The sequence below is a fragment of the Anser anser genome (assembly GCF_964211835.1).
Source record: "Anser anser genome assembly, chromosome: 1".
Classification (NCBI taxonomy): Eukaryota; Metazoa; Chordata; class Aves; order Anseriformes; family Anatidae; genus Anser; species Anser anser.
In genome coordinates this window covers 125,997,696-126,018,848 of record NC_139720.1, presented here as the reverse complement: position 1 = coordinate 126,018,848, position 21,153 = coordinate 125,997,696, and the positions used below count along the sequence as shown (strand labels likewise).

General features: G+C 41.4%; 1 protein-coding gene across 5 annotated transcripts in view; it reads left to right on the top strand.

Moving 5' to 3' along the window:
- The window catches only part of POLA1 (DNA polymerase alpha 1, catalytic subunit), a 221,499-nt gene that overhangs the window by 68,910 nt on the left and 131,436 nt on the right, over positions 1-21,153 (top strand). For all 5 annotated transcript variants that reach the window (XM_083836819.1, XM_083836820.1, XM_083836822.1 and 2 more), the window contains exons 27-28: positions 19,395-19,427; positions 21,030-21,122. In XM_083836819.1, the coding sequence (XP_083692945.1) occupies positions 19,395-19,427; positions 21,030-21,122 (126 nt within the window). The remainder of the gene's footprint in view (positions 1-19,394; positions 19,428-21,029; positions 21,123-21,153) is intronic.

The following is a 21,153-nucleotide window of genomic DNA, read 5'->3' as shown; positions in this document are numbered from 1 at the left end:
TCACAACTGTTGTCTTTCAGATACTCAGCAGACGTGCTTCATGTCAGGTTCCAGTGTATTTTTGTTAGACTGCTAAAATTCAGAGTGGCCTGGATGGATGGCATGTCCTTATTCACTTGTCAGAGAGACCTGAGGGTGAGAACCAGGGGTTCTTTTACTCCAGCCGTACTACAGGCAAAATCTAGAACAAAGCTGCTATAATTCCGTAACTTCATTTTTTTTCTCCTTCCATATCCTTCCTTTCCTTTTACCTGAAGATACTGTTGTCAGGCATTAATTCTTGAAGTGATGCTTTGACTTGTATGTATTAGCATATTGTTATAGGATAATTTAACCATGTCACTGTAGCATATAATGTTCCAGATACTGATTGTTTGACTTTTTTTTTTTAGGTAGGTCTTTTGTGGTTTTGCTTTTGTTTTCAGTGTTCAGAATGGTAAGAAAGAATAAATAACTAAAGGAATTAATGAAGAGCTAATGACTTACAGAAGAAGCGTATATAATAAATACACATACCTCCTTAATGGGGAGAAAAAAGGCAAAAACAAAGATGACACTGGCTCTAGGGATGGGTGGTGCTTTTTTGGCAGAGGGAAAATTCGGAGCAGTTCTTAAGTACTTTTACATGTGTAAGGAGACTGGAGGGCTGTTGGACAACCGGATTTTGTTTCTTGCTGATCTTTCTTCCCTACAAATTCTTATTTGTCTTAATAGCTCTCCCCCTCCCCCCCCGTTTTTCTAAAGTGTTAGATGTCTTTACTTCCAAAGCATTGACTTTTTGTGTTTCCAGTCACTTTCCAAATTTATAATCGCCACTCCTTGGGTTTTTGGCCTGTCTGGTTGAGTACTATGTTGCTTACAAATCGGGGGGGAGCCCTGAATGAAGTTCCCAGAGGCGTTTGTGTAAAACTCAGCTCTCGCCTCGGCCTGAGTTCAAATGGCGTGCTTGAGGTGAGGGCAGGTTGGGAGTGGAGGAGCGGCCGCTGGTGAACACTGGGGCTGACCAGGTGTCAGGGCAGCAGCACCTGCCTGGCTGCTCCAAACTGGCTTTTGGTTCAAGAGGCCCGAAATGGGAGATGCTGGCCAGTTCCTGTTTCCCTTTCTGAAGACAAAAGGGGATGCAAAGCAGATCCCGGTTTGTCAGCGAGCTTCGGGAGCTCCTTGCAGTATGTTCGGTGCTGCTGGCCGCGAGGAGCCCCTCGCTGCACGGGAGCGAGGAGCTGCCTTTCCCCCAGGAGGGATGTGTTTTGTTCGGAGGTGTCTCAGGACATCCCAGCTGTTCTGTCCTCGCTGGGCTACGTTCAGCAGTGAGCACATGCCTGAGTGCTCATTTTATTCTTTCTGCTGCTCTTACAGCATGGCGGAGGCCCTCGCTAACTGTTCCCTAACGAGCCAATGGGTATGTCACTTGTGGCCTGCCCCTGTGGGAGCAGATGGCTGAGGCAGCTTGCGCCACCAAATGAAAATTTAAGCAATTTATCTGTCCAGTGCATTTCCCTGTGGGCATTCGTGTTGTTTTGGCAACCCCTTCCACCATCCGTCCGTGTGTCGATGCTGAAGCCGTACGTTACCGCTTACCCTCTTGCTTTGAGTTGCCATTTCCTAGCTTTTTGCCCATGCGTATAGAACATAATCTCGACAGGCCGCAGTGTCCTTGAACCTGCCCTCCCCTTTCCACAGCAAAGAATGAGAAGCCTTTGAGCAGCTTAAGTGTCGGCTGACTCGCAGCTGACAGGAAACCGATCTGCCGCCTGGCCCCTCTCGGCGCAGGCTGGCTCGCTGCTGGTGGCATGCGGCCGGGGCTGCGGTGGCAGGGTGACAACCAGGCTCCCCCGGCCCGCAACCCACCACACAGACCCCATGGGGGCTGTCGGGGTGAGCGCTGTGGGTCGGGCAGCGTGCTGGATCCCATCCCCTTTTCGCCCCGGCCAGGTGGAGTTCAGCTTCGGACATGGTCAGAAATGGCTCTCTTTCCCAAAACGTTGCAGCCGCTGCCACAGCTGTCTGTCCTGTCAAAGCCGTGGCTCGTCTCAGGGTTAAAGGTTGATGAAAACTGTAGCTAACTTGAGATGATTGATGGTGGAAAAACTAATTAGCGAGCGAGGGCAATTAATTTGATTGCGTGTAGCTTGGTTTCTCTTCCAGGTTTTGAAGAACTTTGCTTGGGAACAGCTATGTTATCCATTTCTTTGTTTATAATTGAGGTTAGGGATGTGTTTTCAGGATGAAAGACGGGATAACACTTCATAGGCAACGCTTGCATTTAATCCTAAGGAGTCCCTGCGTGATCTCCAAAGGGTAGCAGGATTCTCCGAGCTCGGGGATGGAAGTGCCAGTTTCCCTCATGAAGCTCTCAGGTGAGGTACCTTGTGGTAGAGGTGGGGGCTCGTTGTCTGTGCTCCATGAAGGAAGGTGTTGTTTGGAGTTGAGGAGGAAAAAGGGCTCCTAGCATTAAAAGGTTGTCCTGGTAGTGTTACTTGGGCTTATTCAATTGCTGATGACAAGACAATGTGTTTCCACTTTGGTCCACGCTGCCGAAGCGTAATATAATTATTTGTATTAGACACCAGCCACCTGTTAATATCGTTCTTGTAAAGGTCATTGTGTGGTGCCTTGCTGTCTGAATTTAACGGCCCTGGATCAGGTTTGTTGGTCACTCCTTTGTGTGACACCAGACAAGTGTTTGTGGGGAAGGAATGTGAACCCGATACCCGGCCGGCCGGGGGAGCAGACCGGCTTCTCCCAGCTATTGTTGGGCCACCGGGCCTGGGCTGGTAACAAGTCATGTATGTGTGGTGCAACAGACGTAAAGAATAAATTTCCCAAGAGAAACAGGCAGGTGGATATAAGCACAAACTTCTTGGTTGAGGAGGGGCATGACTCGGCCAGGCCTGACCCAGGCTGCCACCGGAGGGGAGGGGAGGGCAGGGGGTGCTGCCCCACCGGCTGGCTGCCCTGCTCATGCCATGAAAGAAGGTGAGGTGGAGATAATGTAACTGCGCCTGGTGACAAGGGGTGGATGCTTGGTCAGTTATTTTTAAGCATGTGGCGTTGGCAGTTCCCTTTAATCCTGGTGTTGGATTCACTTATTAATGTCTGTACAGTGACCAGAAAACGCAAAGCGGTGGCTAATTGAGAAATGTTGACCTTATTAGCTGACAACTCTTAACTAATTTTGGTCAACGTAAGGGCGGTGCGTGTTTAGCTCGAGCTTTCGCCCTTCCTACCTGACCTGGTCTCACCTTCTGGGACAGGTGGGCGCCAGGTAGGACTTGCTGTGGATGATCTCCTTCCCTGCCGGCACCCTGCCTGCGCCCGGGGAAGGCAGCAGATGCAAGTGGCTGCTGCTGCAGGGGCTCAGCTGAATGACTTTGCTTTCAAATTTCCAGAAAATGAAAGCCTCAGCTGCCAAAAGAACAAAACAAAGCACCTGGTTTACCACATGGCGGAGGACATTCCAGTGCTCGCAAAGAGGGCGCGTTGGCTTTAAGCCATCTATATTCCAGTGTCATTAGTAACTGCTACTAACGGGCGGATTGAATTGCTGGCTGAGAAAGAGCAAGGGCTTTTAGAGTCGTGGCTGCAATTGAAAATATTCATATGGAGAACTCCATTACCGCCAATTTTATGAGGAATGAGGATCTCATTTTTTATCGGTTGCATATTTATTGGTTCAAACCATCGGAGCTTCATTATGCGTGTGTAGATAGCTCATTGTGTTTGTTTGGAATAGGTCATTAGGGTCTTCAAGCATTCTGGCTTTATGAAAATCTAATTGATTATTTCTGCCCTGAAAGAGTTAATGAAGGATCACTTGTGGCTTTTAATTTTCAGCTAATTAAAAAGAAGTGCATGAAAGGCTGTTTTTGCCTTGGCACTCATAGCTAAAAGTGCCAAATATAGGGTTGGGATTTTTTTGTTTTTTGTTTTTGTGGGGTTGTTTTTTTTCTTTTTGAGTTAAAGGGTGAGGAGGAGGGGGAAAAGTTACATGTAAATCATTTAGCCATTAACCTAATGCAGTGGATTTATAAATCCTATTACTATAAGCCCTTTTCATTTCCACTGAGGCCTGACGTGTGCTTGATCCTGCTAATGTAAAATTCATTCTGTCTAAGCGATTACTGAAGGAAGACACTTTTAGTCAATTTTAATCAGATTGCTTGAAATTTGCTTGAACGCTGTTGTTAAGTAAGACGTGGACACAGTTTGGCCATGTCTTAATTAGCCTTACAGAGCATGTAGAGTAGGAATCAATCAGCGAACCTTTTGACACCTAATACTTTTTTTGGGGGGGGGGGGGGGGTGGAATCCAGGCTGAGGGCTGAAAATACAGGGCTTGGAAGCAAGATTAGGATTGTAATTTGGCATTCTTGTTTTATGGTATGCTTGGCAATCCCTCACAGTGTGCAAGGCCTTTATGATGCAGCCCTCATCGGTGTGTCAGTGTTGAGGCCGGTGGGGTGCTTCCTGTAGCCCATCATAAATTCCTGTCTCCCCAGCAGGAGCAGCAATTGGAGTATTTTTCTGAAGCTGCTTCTGCTCCAAGATAGATCTGTTATTTTGGCGGAGGGGGGCAGGGGACAGCTGATCTTAAAACATTGTACCCTCCTCCTCTCAGGCCTTTACTGGCAACGACTGAAGTGGATTCATGAGACAGCTACGCTTTTGGATAGAGCTGTCCCTGTTTTTCTAGAGGGAGACGTTAGTATGGAAGGTGTCTGCCTCGTAAGTCCCTCATCTATAGTTTGCTGTGGAGATCAGAAGTGCTTTTTGTGAAACGTCATCCTTTGAAAGAAATAAACTGTCTGTTTTTAATCTTCCTCCTAGATCATTACCTTCCTAATGGGCTTGGCTCTCTGACACGAGCCTCATGCTGACTTTCATTCCATGTTAGTTTACCCGGTTATGAAGACTTCTTACTGTTATCATCAGGTAGATTTTTGTTTTCTTAGGAGCAACTTTCGGATATTTTCTCTTAATGTACGAACCACTACCTTTTATTACCAAGATGTTTGGAGAACTTGTATCCTTAAAACAATCCTGTAGAAGTCTTTCTTGGTCATGTTTTTTTACTGTTGTAGAACAACACTGTACTGTTGGGTGTGCTCTATAGCACAGTGCAAAGCTTTGGGAGAAAATGATGCTTGAAGGGTATGGGAAATAATAACATTTAAAAGCATAGACAGCAGATGATCTCTCAATATAGGCAACATAATTTGCAGATCCCAACTGCATGCGTGTTGGGGACATCTGCATGCAGTGCTGGGGGCATGATGCTGTAAGCAGAGGCCCTGGTTGAAGACAGGCCCCGATAAACGGCCTCGTAGACTGGGGTTTTTGTTCTGCTGATGCATGAAATTACCTACCTGAAGATTTTGTTTTTAACCTTGGAAATTCAACCACCAGTGGTGTCAGCAAATTCTTCTCAAAAGTCAATCTAGAAGTCTGTATGCTACCAGGCTTTGTAGGTTGTCTTTATTACTTGACTTCCAGGCAATTTAAGTATCTTTTCTCCTCTATCTAACCTGTTAAATTACCTCTCTCTCTCTCTCTTAGGGTGAGTGTACCTCATTTATTCAAATATTACTTGATGATATGACTGCAAACACATGTGGAAGAGAGCGGGGAACATGTTTTTTTGCTTGATTTGAATGCCTCTTTGTCTTCTGTTTTCTCTTTCATACTGTTACTGTTGGTCTGCCAGGTGTGCCTTTTTGAATGAAAATGAGAAACTTATTTAGTGTAGAACTCTTCCAGTGTTGTTGGGGAGGCTTATTTGAAAAGCTTTGAAATTAGATGTTAATTACCTTTCTCCTCTACTGGATAATCTTCTATACTTTAACAGAGTAAGAATAATCTTCTATACTTTAATCAAATAAATATTCAAATAGTTTGAATTTGCTATATTTCAGCTTTGTGACAGTTTTCTTATCTGGTAGATTGTAGCAGAGCAACTGTTCATGAAAAGGGAAAATTGAAATGGAAAAATTGTGGTAGTTCAGGTGGATGGGATGTCTGATCCATTACAGACACAGCTAACTGTAGTTGATCTGAATAATGGTGTGGTAATAGGCTAGTAGATGAACTGATGAACTGTCAAGATTCACTTCAGCCTTTTTTTCTTTCCTTTTTTCTTTAAGATTGTAGCTGCCAGTGTGTATGATCATAAGCTTGAGGAAGATGTAATAAATTCTGTTCTACGTAATATTTTAGGATATTTTTATTGACCTCTGTCAGACTGTGGTGGGTTCATTACTTTGAGTCTGAAATTATCATCTTCCTATAAATGATTATGTGTACATATGGTTGAAATAAATGTCTAGGTTAATAAACATAATGGACCTAAGGGTACGCTGCCTATAGCATGACCTGTAAAAGGGAACAGATGTCTCTTACTGGCCATATTTTATGTATATTTCCTGGGAAAATCTCGTTTTGCAGCTAATTGGGTCACACTAAAATTAGTGTTACCTATGCCAGAAAGCAGTGATATCTCTTCATTGTCATGGAGGCTGGTCAGCAGTTTTTTTTTCCAAGCAGATTTAATGTCTTTTTGAATAAGTTAAAATATATATTTATATATATTTTTAGTACTTGATGTTCTTCCGCTCTCTAAAGGAAATGTATGTAGACTTCTTTTATGGTCGTTGTGTTGTTTTAATGCTAAGACTGTTTTGTTTTTTAAGTTCAAACCAGGTCTTAGAGTGTGAGAAAATTCCTACAGAGATTTCCATTCCTTTACTGGATCCCTATCATTCCTTATGTTTCTTTTTTTTTTTAATGTGTTTTAGCCACCTGCAATAATCTAAAGGCATTAAAAAGCAGTTTGGATTTTAGTCATTTTGTATCAATAACACCAGTGGACAAAATCAAGCACTGTTGACCAGTGCTTGTGGTTAGATTATTATGTTGGCACTAAAACTTCTCTCAAGGCCCTGCAGGTCTCATTTCAGACATAATTTTAATGAGGATATTGAATGACTGCTGTGACAATAATGTAAATTAGTACTGGTGCCTTCTATTGAAACTGAAAAGTAGGAGCAAGAGTGAGCTTTGAAAGAAGGCTTCTCTGGCATATGAGTGAAAGCTGAGATTTTTATTAATGATTCAAACTCCAGTAACAAGAAGTAAGAAAGCTCGTTAGGTATGTTTTTAGATGAAACAAAACCTTTAGGTTGTGATGTTCTTTCTTTAACTGAATTTGTGGGATGAAGAATTTAAATGAAAATTTCCAAAGTCAAAGATTGATTGAGTTAAAGTATGTAGCACAAAATCAATCCTGTCAAATTGTAGGGAAATAAGAGAGAGATTTATAAACACTGTTAATGTTTTAGAAAGCTAGTTTTGTGCAAATGTGTTTTGAATTCTTTACAAATGAGATAACAGTAGGTCTAAATGACAAATTAAGGATTTAAAAAATAATCAGCATGCCTCTCTTGCAGTAATGGATTTATGGAGGTAGTATGCTTTAGTTGCGTTTGTAATTAATTTTTTTCTGTCATTAGAACAGAAATGTATTCCTGTTGAGCAATATTATTTTAGGTGAATTATGTGGATTGAACAAGTGGTAACACCCCACTACTTTAATCTGATGGGTGGCTGAAAGTCAGTTTTTAGTTTGGGTTCCTAGAGGGTCACGTTGAAAGGTTAAATACATTTGTTTGTTTTCCTAGTCGTAATATTTCCATTCTCTGTACTATTAACAAACAAATCCATATCCTGTGGTATCATATAATGACATCTTAACCACTTGGTTTCATTAGCAATAAAGCCGTACTGCTATTAGTGTGGAATCTCTAAATACCGAAATGGGCTGTACATGCAGTGCTTAACAACAGACCGATACGTAAAAGTAACTTCTGAAATGGTCATTTCTTTGCATGAGTCCAAAGTCCTCAAAAATTAAATCGAATGCTTTGATAAGCCTCTAACTTTGTTCTGTTTTTAAAAGCAGTGCAGGTGTCCTCTGTTGTGAAGCTGTTGAATACACAAATGGTATTAAAAATGCTGTGGACTGCTATTTCAGGTTTGTTGTTTAACCAGTTGACCATTAACTGAGGCAGTCTTGAAGACTGAAAAGAAGGTTGTCCTTTTCAGGAATCTGGTGTCACAGAGCATGTTCCTGTTTCTACCAGAGCCCCGTAACATCAAATATTGTTCCATACATAGCTCCTTTAAGTGCTTGTAACATTGTAACATGCTTGCTGTTGTGGATGTGGGGATAGGCAGTAGTTTCCATTGGCATGGACTCTTTTTTTTTTTTCCCCTATATCTCCTTATAGGAAAAATCTGGAAATTGAAGTTGCCCCAATGCAGCCTGTAGTTCTTCTTGCTGACTTACAGCAGCAAGCCCTGTTTAACAGGCAAGTTAGGATTGTTAATTAGTAATTTTCTTTTGTAGTAAGTTTAAAAGTAGAAAAACAAACTTTTTAAATTACTTCGATTTTTTTCTTCCATATGCTTCCATTCTTGGTGCATGACAGAAATTAGCCATATAGCTTAAAACCACCTGGTAGCCCACTATTTCTGACATTGTTTGTACGTCAGAAGCATTGCTTTTTTAAGGGCAAGGGGGTCTTTTATGTGCTCAAGAACTCCATCTTTTTTGGGGGGGAGTGGGGAGCAGACAGAATTCAGGAAGCTCATTTTAAAGAAATGACCTAAAAAGACTATGGCTGACTGGCAGACGCGCTCAGAAGCTCTTTCTGTCTGTGTCCAGGTCAGCTTCATCAAGTGCTGTACAGAGGTCACGCTGAACAAATAGGAAATCTGATTGAGACTTCATGTTATTAACCATGCATGTTCCTAGTTGTCTTTTCACATCCTTGGAGCAATCACTAGGTCTTGCCTGAAGCAGAAAAGGTTAAATGTCCCACGGAGAGTTGAAAACGGGTTTATTTCCCTGATGCCACCTAAGAAGGCAGTTCAGAGCTGCCACAGGGGCTAGCCTGAAGAGACTGAAGGAGCCCCAGCAGTACAGTGGCTGGTCTTTGGACACACTGGAGGTGGTACTTGCCCTACTCCTGTTTTTTAACTACTTTGATCACTACCAAATGTGACTGGGAGTTTCTGAGACTTCAGTGATGCTTATTTAGTCCTGACTGGGTACCTTGGTAAAATTTCCATTTGTTACCAGTGCTTATTTCATGCACGCTGAATTACTTTATCTGTTGTAACCAGCAAAGATGGCACGATGTCAAAAGACTAAGGTTTCTCTACTTGAAGCGACAGTTTTTCCTGGTCTCCAGTACTTTGTGTGTATGCTTCTACACGACAAAAGGCTTGTTCAGTTGCTTCTTTGATGCAGCAAGATTCATCTTAGAGCAGATTTTTTTTTTTGCCTGTTTGGGCAATCCTAAAATTTGTTTTTGCTATATAGTTTACTTATTAAGATCAATTCTGGTTGCTGTAGCAGTCTGTGTACACCTGACTGTTCTCTTACGTTTCACATTTGAGTAGCTCAGGGAAACCTGAACATCCCAGTAGAGTTAGGAAGCTGAATGTACAGCAATTTCTCCTTCCTTAATCAGAGAGGCTTATAATGTATCAGATCTGGAGTGAATATTTTGGATGCTTTCAGAGTGCTCCAACTCCCATGATTACCTTTGTGGTCCTGTGTTGGACTTCCTTCAGTACACACGCATCCTTACTGTACCAGGGAGCTCAGCTGAGCCCAGCACCCCACATGGGTCTCACCAGTGCTGAGCGAAGGGTAGGGATCACCTCCCGCGGCTGGCTGGCAACGTTACCTCACGCAGCCCTGGGTGCCTTTTCTACCCCTGGGTTACACGGCTGGCTCATGGTCAACACAGAGTCTGCCAGGATGGCCAGGTCTCTTTCTGCACAGCTGCCGTCCAGCTGGCCAGTCCCAGAGCCTGAGGGGTTGTTCCTCCCCTGGTGCAGGGCTTGCCGTTGGCCTTTGTTGGACTTCATGAGATTCCTGTAGACCAGAAGATATCTCCAGGCCATTGAGGCTCCACTGAGTGGCAGCACAGCCGCCTCGCTCTGCTCCTGGTTTTGCACTGCCCACAGACTTGCTGAGGGCATGCCCTGCCCCATCGCCCGGGCACCTCATGGCCCCGGGCCGGCATCCAGCCTCACACGGCCACCTGCAGCTGGCCTCCGGATGGACGTGGTGCTGTGGGTCCCAGTCTTTTGAGCACAGCAGGTCAGCCAGCTGCCAGCCTGTCTCCCTGCCCGACTCCCGAGCCTATGCTTCGTCAGTTTGTCTTAGCGGCCGGGATGGGAGACAGGGCTGAGCACCTTACTAAAGTCAAGGCAAACAACAGCCACCGCTCTCCCCTCGTCCACCAAGCCAGTCGTCTCTTTGCAGAAGGCTGCCAGCTTGGTTAAGCCCCATTTCCCCTTTGTAAATCCACACGGAGCACTCCCAAGCACTTTGTTTCTTGCTTTTTTTTTCTTGTGCTTTGTGCATCTGGAAAGAGCTTTCACAACTAGTTGCTCCACCACCTTCTTCCAGGGACTGTGCTGAGGCTGGAGCAGCCTGTGCTTCCCTGGATAATCCTTCACAGAATGGCTGAGGTTGGAGGAGATCTCTGGAGGTCATCTTGCCCACCTTGAGGCTACCAGTGACACTTCCTTTCTTCAGTCCTCAGGAGCCTTCCTGATCATCGTGTTTCCCACCATGTTTCAGTGATCCCAGTGAAGTCATAACCCTGTAACTGCATGCCGACTTGGAGTTCCTCTTCGTTCCTCATGCTGCCTACATGAGCATACAGGCCCTTCAGAGAGGTACCCAGTCATGCTGATGCCCTGAGGAGGTGTGAGAGCTTTCTCCATAATGCTGTCCTGTAGGCACTCCCTTATTTACGTGTGCTTGAAAAACACTCCTGTCAGCCCTGTTGTGGTGATTTATAGAGTCCTTCCTATTCAGTTCATGCCCGGCCTTTGCTTCCCGTCTTGGTCTGCCACTTCCTTGATAGCTGGTGATGTGCTTCTGTCCCAGTCAGTCCTAGTTCAAAGCTCTCCTTACCAGCTTGGGCAGCCTGGCGGCAAAGATAATTTTGCCCCATGTAGTCAGATGAATCCTGCGCTGTCTGAGCAACCTTTGATCCCTCAACAAGGGTTCTGTGATCGTAAAAAACAAAACCCTGCTGCCAGCACCAGCTATGCAACCATGAAGGATGAATGAGCATTGTTTAATTTTCTATAAACAACCATCATGTTGTCTAAATATATCTAATTTAATGAAGCAAAATTGTATGCTGTATGAAAATCTTGCCTGACATTTAAGAAATTAGGTAAGAGAACTTTCTTTGGAGGCTAATTAGAGGCTAAAAACCATCTCTAAATTGAAATAGATGTTGTTTTGATAGACGACCACTTAGTCCTGATGAAAGAACAGCTTGGTTTTAAAGCTGTTGAAACGACTTTCAAGGATTTTTTGATGTACATGACATTCATACACAATGTTCATTACGAACACTAGCATGTCCTCTCACTTGAATAAAATTTCAGGATTGTTTTCAGTGAAACATACCTGTGTTTATACAGAGGTTGCTCTATTCGGTATGCTTATTGCAAAAGTGCCTGTGATTCTTAAAGTAAAATTGTTTTGTTTGTTTGTTTTTATGTAGAAGCCCTTTTTCTTTTAAGAGTACTCATCAGGTGGGAATTGGTTTGTTGTGGTATTACTTAAAGTACACAAACCAGTACAACTGTAGCAAAGTAATTCAGATTCATGTCCTGCCAGACCACGTTCCCTTGTATCCTTAAGGGATCCTTCTTAAAACTGACCTTTCTTTTTGTAATGAAATGTTTTTTAGTAGTTGAAAGTGAGGAAAGAGGGCCTTCTAGAGTTGTGACTCTCAAGGAATTTGTCATCAAATTTGTCATATCTTTGATATGGCACTGAATTTATCCACTGCTTAAAAAATAAAATATTTTGGTCTTCTGAGTTTCTTCACTAAATCTTGCAGACTAATAATTATTTGAGGTTGTTGAGTATTAGCCTTATTTCTCTTCGAAAAAGTATTTTCTTCCAGTAGTGAAGACAGTCTGAGATCTACTCCTTGATCCTTTCTGTAGAAAAAAGATAGATATATGCTTATGAGAGTAGTTTATCTGGGAAATGGGTATGTATTCAGAGATCTTACATTCCTGTCAGCTCAAGGTTGAGGGAAACAAGCTTATATTATTTGCAGGTGGTCTGTAAAATTAAACTTAACATAAATCTGTTGCAGAGGGTTGTATGGTTATTCTTTCATATTCAGAAATAGAATTTGCTGGTACTTAAATTTAAGTCTTTGCTCTGGTTTAAACCTGACTGGGTTCTAACTTGTCTCACCAAATAGACTACATTGGTTTTGTAAGGAATTCATTTTAATTGTTTACTGTTCTGTCATTTTTTGTTTGTTTGTCTGGAGAAAGGCTGATTCTCAGTTGCTAAATATGTTAAACCAGTTAAGTTTAGGTAACAAAGTAAAATGAAGTCTTTCTGTTTAAACGTTTGTTCATTTCACTAAAACACGTGCTGCTTTTTTACTCTAAGGAGGTTATACTTGTGTGTATTCATTTAAATATTGAATAGCTTAACACATGTTTTGGTTTTATTAGGAAATAGTAAATGAGGCTTGTCATATTCTTGTTTACTAGAAGTGCTTTTACTTGTGGTTTTCATAAACTTAGCTTTTGATGTAGGTGCAATGTACTTGAAATGCACAAAAGGTTTCCTTGCATCTTCTAGCTAAGTACAAAATGTTCATCAAGCATAGATGTATTTAATGGATTTAAATAAAAAATTATTCAGAAAAGTTAATGAGCTAAAATTGGTTTGAGTACCGTGTTCTTCAAGGGGCCCTAGGTGTTACAAATCTTGTTTTTATTTTCATAGACTGAAAGGGGGGAGGAAGAACTTCCCTGCTTCTTTATTCATTTTAGGTGGTCAGTTTTGAATGAGTTGGACAGAAAGAAAATAATGCAGTGGGTGGGCTGTGAGCCCCCATGCTTCTCAGTTACCTGCCTGTGGTTCTGTTACGTGGTTTCTCTGGCCACAGTCGTTGCGGACCTGAGAGTTACAAAATGCCCGTGCTGTACAGATGCCTTTTACAGCTTGTTGCCCACTCTGACATTGTATTCTTATTACTTTGAGAACCCAGAAGTGGGGTAAGAGCTGGACCAGTTAACTTCTATTCAGTCAAGTGTTCAGCTTTGTTGCTGAGCACTTGGTTTCTCCATTTCCAAGTTTTTAATTGAATTTCCAACAAAGAAGCTTTTGGGTGTGGACTTCTTGTTTGGTGTTTTTTTTTTTTTTTAAACTTTCATCCAAAGCTGTAGGGAGTGCGTGTCATTGTTTTTCTTCTGTCCTAGTACCAAACCAGTTCTTTCAAAATTGGCCAAATTTTACTTTGGTATAGTATAATTTGTAATACATTGTACAAAATGACCAATAAGGGTGTAGCTTCATAAAAAATTAATTCTGTTTTTCTTGTTTTTTTCATTAAAGCTTACCACAAATACCTGAAGTGGAGGTATTGTAGAATTTTAAAGATATATAATTGTTTCTGGCACCAAGGGAACATTGTCTTCGAGTTGTAATTTGATTCATATCATCCTCTTTAGTGTTTTACTGTCATCTTTGCATTCCTTGTCAAAATGTGACAAATATACGCATGATTTTTGTTGTGTTCGGGATGTTTCTGATGCCGCCTCTTTGTGCGTTTTATGTTGTTTGTGAGGCAGAAGATCCTACCTTTTGTTGTCATGTAAACGTGTCACTGGATCTTTGTGTACATTGCTTCATGCCTTGGAGTCATTCTCACTTTGGTTTTGGTGCACCATCCAGTTTTGTTTTTCTACATAGCATCCAGCAAGATTGTGGTGTTGCCTGTCAACTTTGCTGGTGGAATATGGACAGGTAATTTCAGTGTTGCTGAAAAAAAAAAAACTTGGGAGGAAAAATTTTGGATGCATGGGGTGGTGTATTTCTGATGCTTTTGATCTTATCTAAGACTGTATGTTTTGGGGAAATAAAACTTTGAATGCGTTGTCTAAGTAAAGCAAATGCTCAATTAAAGTTCTTTGAAACAAATGTATTTACCAACTGTTTGGATTGGGTCACTCCGGCTCCACTAAATGGAGTCTGTTTGTCTAATGAAAACACGGCACTGGGATGCTTCGTTCTTTGTGGCAAGCAAGGTTTACATCTTTGTTTCGCTTTTTCTTACGACATACATACCTTTTTGTCCAGTGATAGAAACCTTCTTTTGAAAATCCTCCTTAAAAGTTTTCTTGCAATATTCTGCAGCAATGGTTTAGAGGCTACTTATCGTAGAATAGTAACAAAGCTAATGAGTGGGCTGTAAAAATACAGGGTGCAGAAATGCTTATGTAGGCAAGTTTGGGGCAATACGTACTGGAACACGGTTTGTTCTGTCTGTTCATTCCTCTGTATCGTGGGAAGGGCTGGCTAATATCAATGGTTAAAGCTGGTGCCAGAAGTATTGCTGTGTAATTACACAAATAAACACCTGGGCTGGAAACAAAATCTCAGGTCTACCCAAGGTGACTACAAAATAGTCTTCAAAAATGCAGTTTTTGTCAGCGCCATGTGAGTGTTAGTTTTTCTCCTTGTGCAAAGTGAGGGAATAAATGATTTTTCTTGCTATGCATCTGTGGTAGAGCATTTTTGTAATCATTCTGGTCAGTCTTTTCAACCTGATCATGTCTCCCTTTCTGTTTCTTCGTGCCTGTGGCTCCAGGAGTCTACAGAGAATTTGTACATCCTCAGGAGAAATCTTTGCGTTGCACTGCACGTTAGTTTTGTGCCCTATCCTGTTCTGTTGTAGCTCAGCTAGAAATCTTAGCTTGTTCTCACATAAGCATCCTCTTGTCGGAAGACGCTCTTTAGTGGCTTTTAAATAAGGTGTGTTTAAAACTACTTGATGTAATGGAAAAGCTGTTCTTTGTATAGTTGTGGTTTTTTAATCATTCCCTTTCTTAAATTATGTTCTCATTTAATTAAGTAATTATGAGTTGGAGTTGAATTAGGACACGATGTTGCATTTTGGTTTGTCTGCAATTGCAATCTTTCCGTTTCTGTTGACTCGCTTTTCATGGGCGAGGGCACGCGTGTGTTGCTGGCCTCGCTTTTACAAGGAGAAAGTTAAAATGGAATTTCACAGATGTTGGCTGTGCGGAGAAGTTCACAGGTTTTCAGAAGTATATGTTTGCTGGGGGGAAGGGGCATGGCTGTACAGATGGGTTGCCAGGCAATTAATTCTTCCTACTTGGATTGCCTGCAATAGGAGACAATCCAGCTCTCATGAGCAGCGCAATATTATTTGCAAAAGGAAACTAACGAGTAACAATTTTCCTATTCTCTTCCTTCTTTCTTCTGTCTTCCCAGCCTCACCATAAACCTCCCTTCCTTTGCCGCGCGCTTCTGAGAAACTGCTAATGATTGATATGATAGCAGTGCTGTCATTCTTCCTAACAAAAAAAAAAGTCATTTTTATTCTAGGTATTTTAATAGAGTCCCATTAAGGATGTATTGCTGACTGAAATATTGGCGTGAAGGGCTCTCACTGAGCTGAGCCCAAGAATTAAGAAGTCAGGAAATCGGCTGCTGCATTGCAAAAGAACCTTGCGTGACACAGTATCTCCTGATTGGGGGGATCATTACTGCTATTATGACTCGACTTGCGTAGGAATTTTAAATTTCATCTGAATGTCAGTAATAACCCTCTTAGCAAATTATCCTGAATAAAATCACGAAGGCATTTTATATAATAGGTGTTGAATTACTGGATAGATTTGCTAATTAAATACTCTTTGTTCTGCTGCAGTTGACATTACAGGGTAAGATCTTGAACAATTATTCTCAACAGCTGTACTTTGTTAAGGGAAAAATTAACCACAAAGTTTATTTTTTTATACTTGAAGTTGGCAGATTTTTTAAATGTGCTTGAAAAAAATTCCATCATCCAGTTGGTAATGAGAAGATAAATATGCAGGTGTTGCTGTGAAATCAGATAACTACCGACTGCCTTATTAATGAATTTTAGCAAGCCTTTATAACCTTCTGTTTTGTAGCTGTTGGCACTTACAAGTGATCTTCTGTCAGACCGGGTAGCACTAACATATGCCAGTCACTTGATGAAGCTAACTTGTCTGTGACCCTCTTGTAATTACCTACATCCTCTGCTGTCCTCGGAGACAATTGAGAAATGGTCTTTGCACAGCCAAACCTTTTTTAGTGGGGGATAATTCTATTTTAAAAAATGCTATCTTTCTAACTATTTATAGATAGCCTTTTTTTTTTTTTTTTCAAATGATGAAGGAGAAAATGCCAGAAATTATTGAGGGGAACAAATGTTAGGCCTTGTTTTCTTTGACACGCAAACTCTTCTTTTATCTGTCCAGTGTGTTTAATTGTGCTTCAGTGACTCCCGTTTCCCCTTTGGAGTACTAAGGGAAAGATAAAACCTTTCTCTGTAGGAGTTATCTAATAAGTGAGAGAAGGGGGATGTGGAGGGGTGAATAAGCTAGAATTTTAATGACTGCATGTGAAATTTGGTGTCATACAGCAGTGACATGTGTCTCTAGAAAAATTTCAAAATCCCGTGTAAAGGTGGTGGGACAGTGCCATCTGACTCACTTGTTAGGGAATGGGTGAGTGGAATGCCTTTTTAAAGCTTTTGGTTAAAATGGAATCAGATGTACCTGAGCACATACGGTATAGAGAGAACCTGCCATTCAGACTCACCATTTTCCTGTTCTCCAGTTCTTTGCTCTGTGTCTGGGTAGGAGATTGAGGCCAGCTCAGCTTTTTCCAGTTTGGGACTTAAGCAGAGTTCAGGCATCACGTTGTCAGCGTACTGAGTTTGTGGCATCAGTGGATGGTCTTTAAAACAACCAGATGTTTTGAACTTGACTCGGAGAGGATAAATTCATAGGTATGCGTATGTGCTTGGGGAATAACCCTGGTAAGGTCATTCATTGTGAGTCAGCTGTGCCAGGCTGATATTGCGGTTTGGAAGCTAACCTTTCCTTAGGTTCCCTGAAGCGTGTGGTATGTTATGTTTGCTCAGGTCCACGCCTTTGTACTTTGCGGGAGTGACTCCATCCTTATGTGCAGAAATTTCTTCTTTGAAGAAAGTGGCCAGAAAATATGTATAAACGCAAGCTATATTGAAAGAAAATATTAAGCTTACAAAGTCAGGGACAGCAAAAATAAGAATGCCAGGGTGAATGAATATAGCTTTCAGCATGTAATTCTGTGGTGCATAATTCTAAAACAAACTGGAAAAGCACAGTGGAGCATCATACTCTCTGGGTTTCATTGTTATAATTGTTTTAAGCTTCAGCAATATTAAAGATGCTTGATATTAATACTGAAGGAATGGCAGTGTTGTCATCCTGCTTGTGTACTGTTAAGTGGAGATGGATACATTGCCTTTCTCAGATTTGTTTTCTGGCAGCAGTGGAATAGAGATGGTCAAGACTCTTGGACTTCTTTTAGGCTCGTTGGCTTCGTGGAGGTTACGGGATTTCACAGAAACAATTCTACCCTGTTGCTTCTCTGTCCTTTTTCTTTCCTAATCCCTGCTAATTCCTACTGCTTAGCTCCTGGTCACAGACTTCCTGACTACAAGTTGCAATTGTTTTTTTGGCAAATATGGCCAAGGAGTATTGCCATTTAATTTAATGTATGAAAAGAATACTAAAATTTAACTGGGTTGTTAAATTTAATATAATCTGTTAAAATGGTATGTTGCCTGACTATCCTTAAAGCTGGAGTACCAAACTGTACAGAATGACCTAATAGCCTCTGATCTGTCTTTGCTGTAACAAGTGCTTCAGAGTCATCCTCTTTAAGAAATTAAATGTATGCCAGTAGCAGGACTAGCTGAAAAACCACTGAAGTTTATGTTGAGTGGGGAGGGTAAGGATTGAAACCGGGGAGCAGGGACTAAACAGGTGGAGCCTGGAACCATGTGCCAGAGCACCTGGATGCTGGCAGGACAGGAAACGGGGAAAAGAGGGGAAACACGGCCGTGTGCCTGAAGGAATGGAGCAGGTGTTGGAGGAAGGGTGAGAAAAGAAGGGTTTCATGGAAAGGGAGAATGAGATCAGACCTAGAGTGGAATGGGTGAATTGAGAGAAAGTACAGGAAACTGGGAAAGGGTGGAAGATAAAGAAGGGAAGCATGGGAATTAGGGTAAGTAGGGACTGGGAATGGGATTTTGTAGAGGTGAGCCTAGAGTATATGAGGCAGGGAGTTGGGTCTTGGAAGTGGAAAAGTGAAGAATGTAGTTGAAGGTGATGTAGTTAAAGAATGCAGTGGAAGTGCCACTTTCACATCCAGCCCACAAAGCTGCTTTTGCTCTAATTGGTTAACCAGGAGGGTTTAACCACACTGATGCAACTGCAGTAGAGTAAACAAACCTGGACTGTGTTTGAACAAGCCATCCTGGATACATGTAAAAGGTCACCTGGAACAGGACCAAGCACAAAACAGACCAGGCACTTAAATACTTGCCCTACCTTTCACGCAGCTCTGCAAACTTCACCAAGTCCTTGCTGCTGCAGCTATGCTTTCCTCTTCATCATGCTAATTTTCTTTGGTTGTTTCTGCGCTGCAGTGATGTCTTGGCTTCAGATGATAAACTCTTCTGCCCCTCTCCAGTATGCTGACCTGTATTAGAGATGGAGACAGCACCCTACTTGTGTGAGGTCTCTATAGCTATTGATGAAGTTCAAAGAATTTCTATTCAGAGGATTCAGGGACCTTGGAATGCACTTGTGGCTGAGGAACAAACCTGGTTACACACAGATGTGCCCACTGATTCAACATCTGTGTCCTATCTCTGCCCCAACTCCCCATCCCATTTCTGGTTTCCCCAAGGAGTTTGCTTTTTAATGATCCGTTTTGAGATCACTGGAAGAGTCATCAACCTTTTGAGTAGCTTCTTGATAAGCAAGCACCATCCAGGCTGTACTGAATAAGACAGGACTTTTTTTTTTTTTTGAGAAAAATCTCAGTGACATCAAGAGATAAGGCAGAAGATCACTGACCTAAATTACTGCAAGAACCTTCTTTCTGGCACTTCCTGATGAGATTTTATTTGAGCATTTGATTCAGTATTCTTTTTTATTTTTTTCCTAGTGTAGAATGTGTGTGTGCACATGCAATTTTGAGATTTGTTTTAATCTTGTTTTAGGGGAGTTAATAATAGCATTAATACAAGGTCAGATGAGAATTTAGTCATGTAATAGGAGTATCAAGGCGACTGTGTGTTGCCAGGAGAGAGGTGGTTTGCTTTGTTTTGAAAGGTGAGAGCATTTGGAATTAGCAACCTAATGGATGTGTTTGCGTGCGTTAACTTGTAATTATATCATACACTAATCTTTGATTATTTTTTTCATTTCAGATTTTGATGCATACCAAGGAGATGGTGCAAAAGGTAATGCTGAGCATTTTCATTAAACAACTACCCTTAAAGAGCACACCTGGTGAAATTTTTTATTCTAGGAGAGCTGTAACCCAAATAGACCTGAAATCACATCTTAGGATGCCTGGTTTACAAATGTAATCCTTCCTAATGGATTATAGCTTTTTTCTTTTCCTAGCACAGATATGATCTAGTCCCTGCTTGAAGCCTATGTGCAACTGTTTCAAGCAAATTAGCAACAGTGCTAATTAGAGTTTACTCACAGACCTGTTACATTATGCGTTCTAGTGTTTTATTACAGTTTATTTTCTGGCATCCTTTAAACTCTATCACAGGGTGTTTTTCTGACTGTATGGAGTTTCATATGGACATAGCCGTGCTGTAGTTTTTACAGCAGTGTTGATTCTCCACCAGTGAAGCCATCAGGTTCTCATTTTTCAAGCTAATACTATGTTATTGGATGCATGTAGCCATATTTTGGTGACGTTTTTGGTGATGACAAATTTTCTTTTCACCTTCCTCCTTGCCGTGCCTTTCATACACACCTCAGACTTATTCATGTGATTCAGTTTGTCCAGAGTTTGCTCCCTTATCGCAGAGTATTATGGTAGTCACTCTTGGTTATGGGTAAAAAGTCTGGTGTTTGAACACAGTCTTTTCAAGAGTAGAACATTTGAATTGTTAACGAGGATCAGAGTGAGACATAATACGAAGGGCAGAGTTTCAGTTAGAGAGCAGGAATCAAGTAGGTGTTGGTGTTCATCTCCAGCAATAACCATTCAGTAGTTCAACCTGGGGATAAAAAATGTATAGGTCGTGGTAGCTAGATTCTTATCCAAAGGGAGAAGCTTGCTCTCTGAAAGATCTGCTGGCCAAGGGAGGGCCAACGCCAGTAACTGGATAATAGCAGAAATAAAAAGGAAGAAAGAAATGTTAAGCCACGTGCAAAATTTGAAAAAAATTGAAAGATCATCCTAATCTGAACAGTATTGTCTGTGGTGTTGTCAATTTCTGTGTCCATTAGCCAGTACTTATAGTAGAGTTATTTGAAATAAATTATCTGTGCACTGTTTCGTGTTTTTTGTTAGTTTGTTTTGATTTTGTTTTTACTCCAAAGTAACTTTTCTGCAATAGTATTGTGAAGACCACAAATGAGGTGGGACACAACCTGACTTAAATCCTTCAGGCACGTTGGCTAAATAAATGCCTTATCTGAATAGTACGGACTTGTCCGGTAGTCTTTCTGAGTCTGAGCAGACTTCTTGTGTCCTGGCAGCCCAAATCTATTGATGATTAGAGTTCCTGTTGTTTCTCAAGATTAGAGCTGTTCACTGACTTATTTTTCTAACACTGTATAGTAAAATTTTAACTACTTATTATGTATGCAACTAGTGATTTGTTTTTAGCATAGCAGTGGTTTGTTTCATTTTTCTCTTTGAATTCAAATATGTCTTAATGAGACTTACAGACTTCTCAGTAAAAATTTACATTTTTTTGCTTTTTATTATTTAAGTAATAATATATGGACAATGATCTCTTTGAATCTTGAAAATGAGGTGGGACTTTGAAAAACAAAGCCCCTCCATCTTTTGTAAAGTTATTTGTTTCATTTAGATGAACCTCGAAGTGATTTATGGAGACACGGATTCCATTATGATAAATACTAATAGTACCAATTTGGATGAGGTCTTCAAGCTGGGGAACAAGGTAAGGAATTTTACTCTTTTTAAAGCTTTCC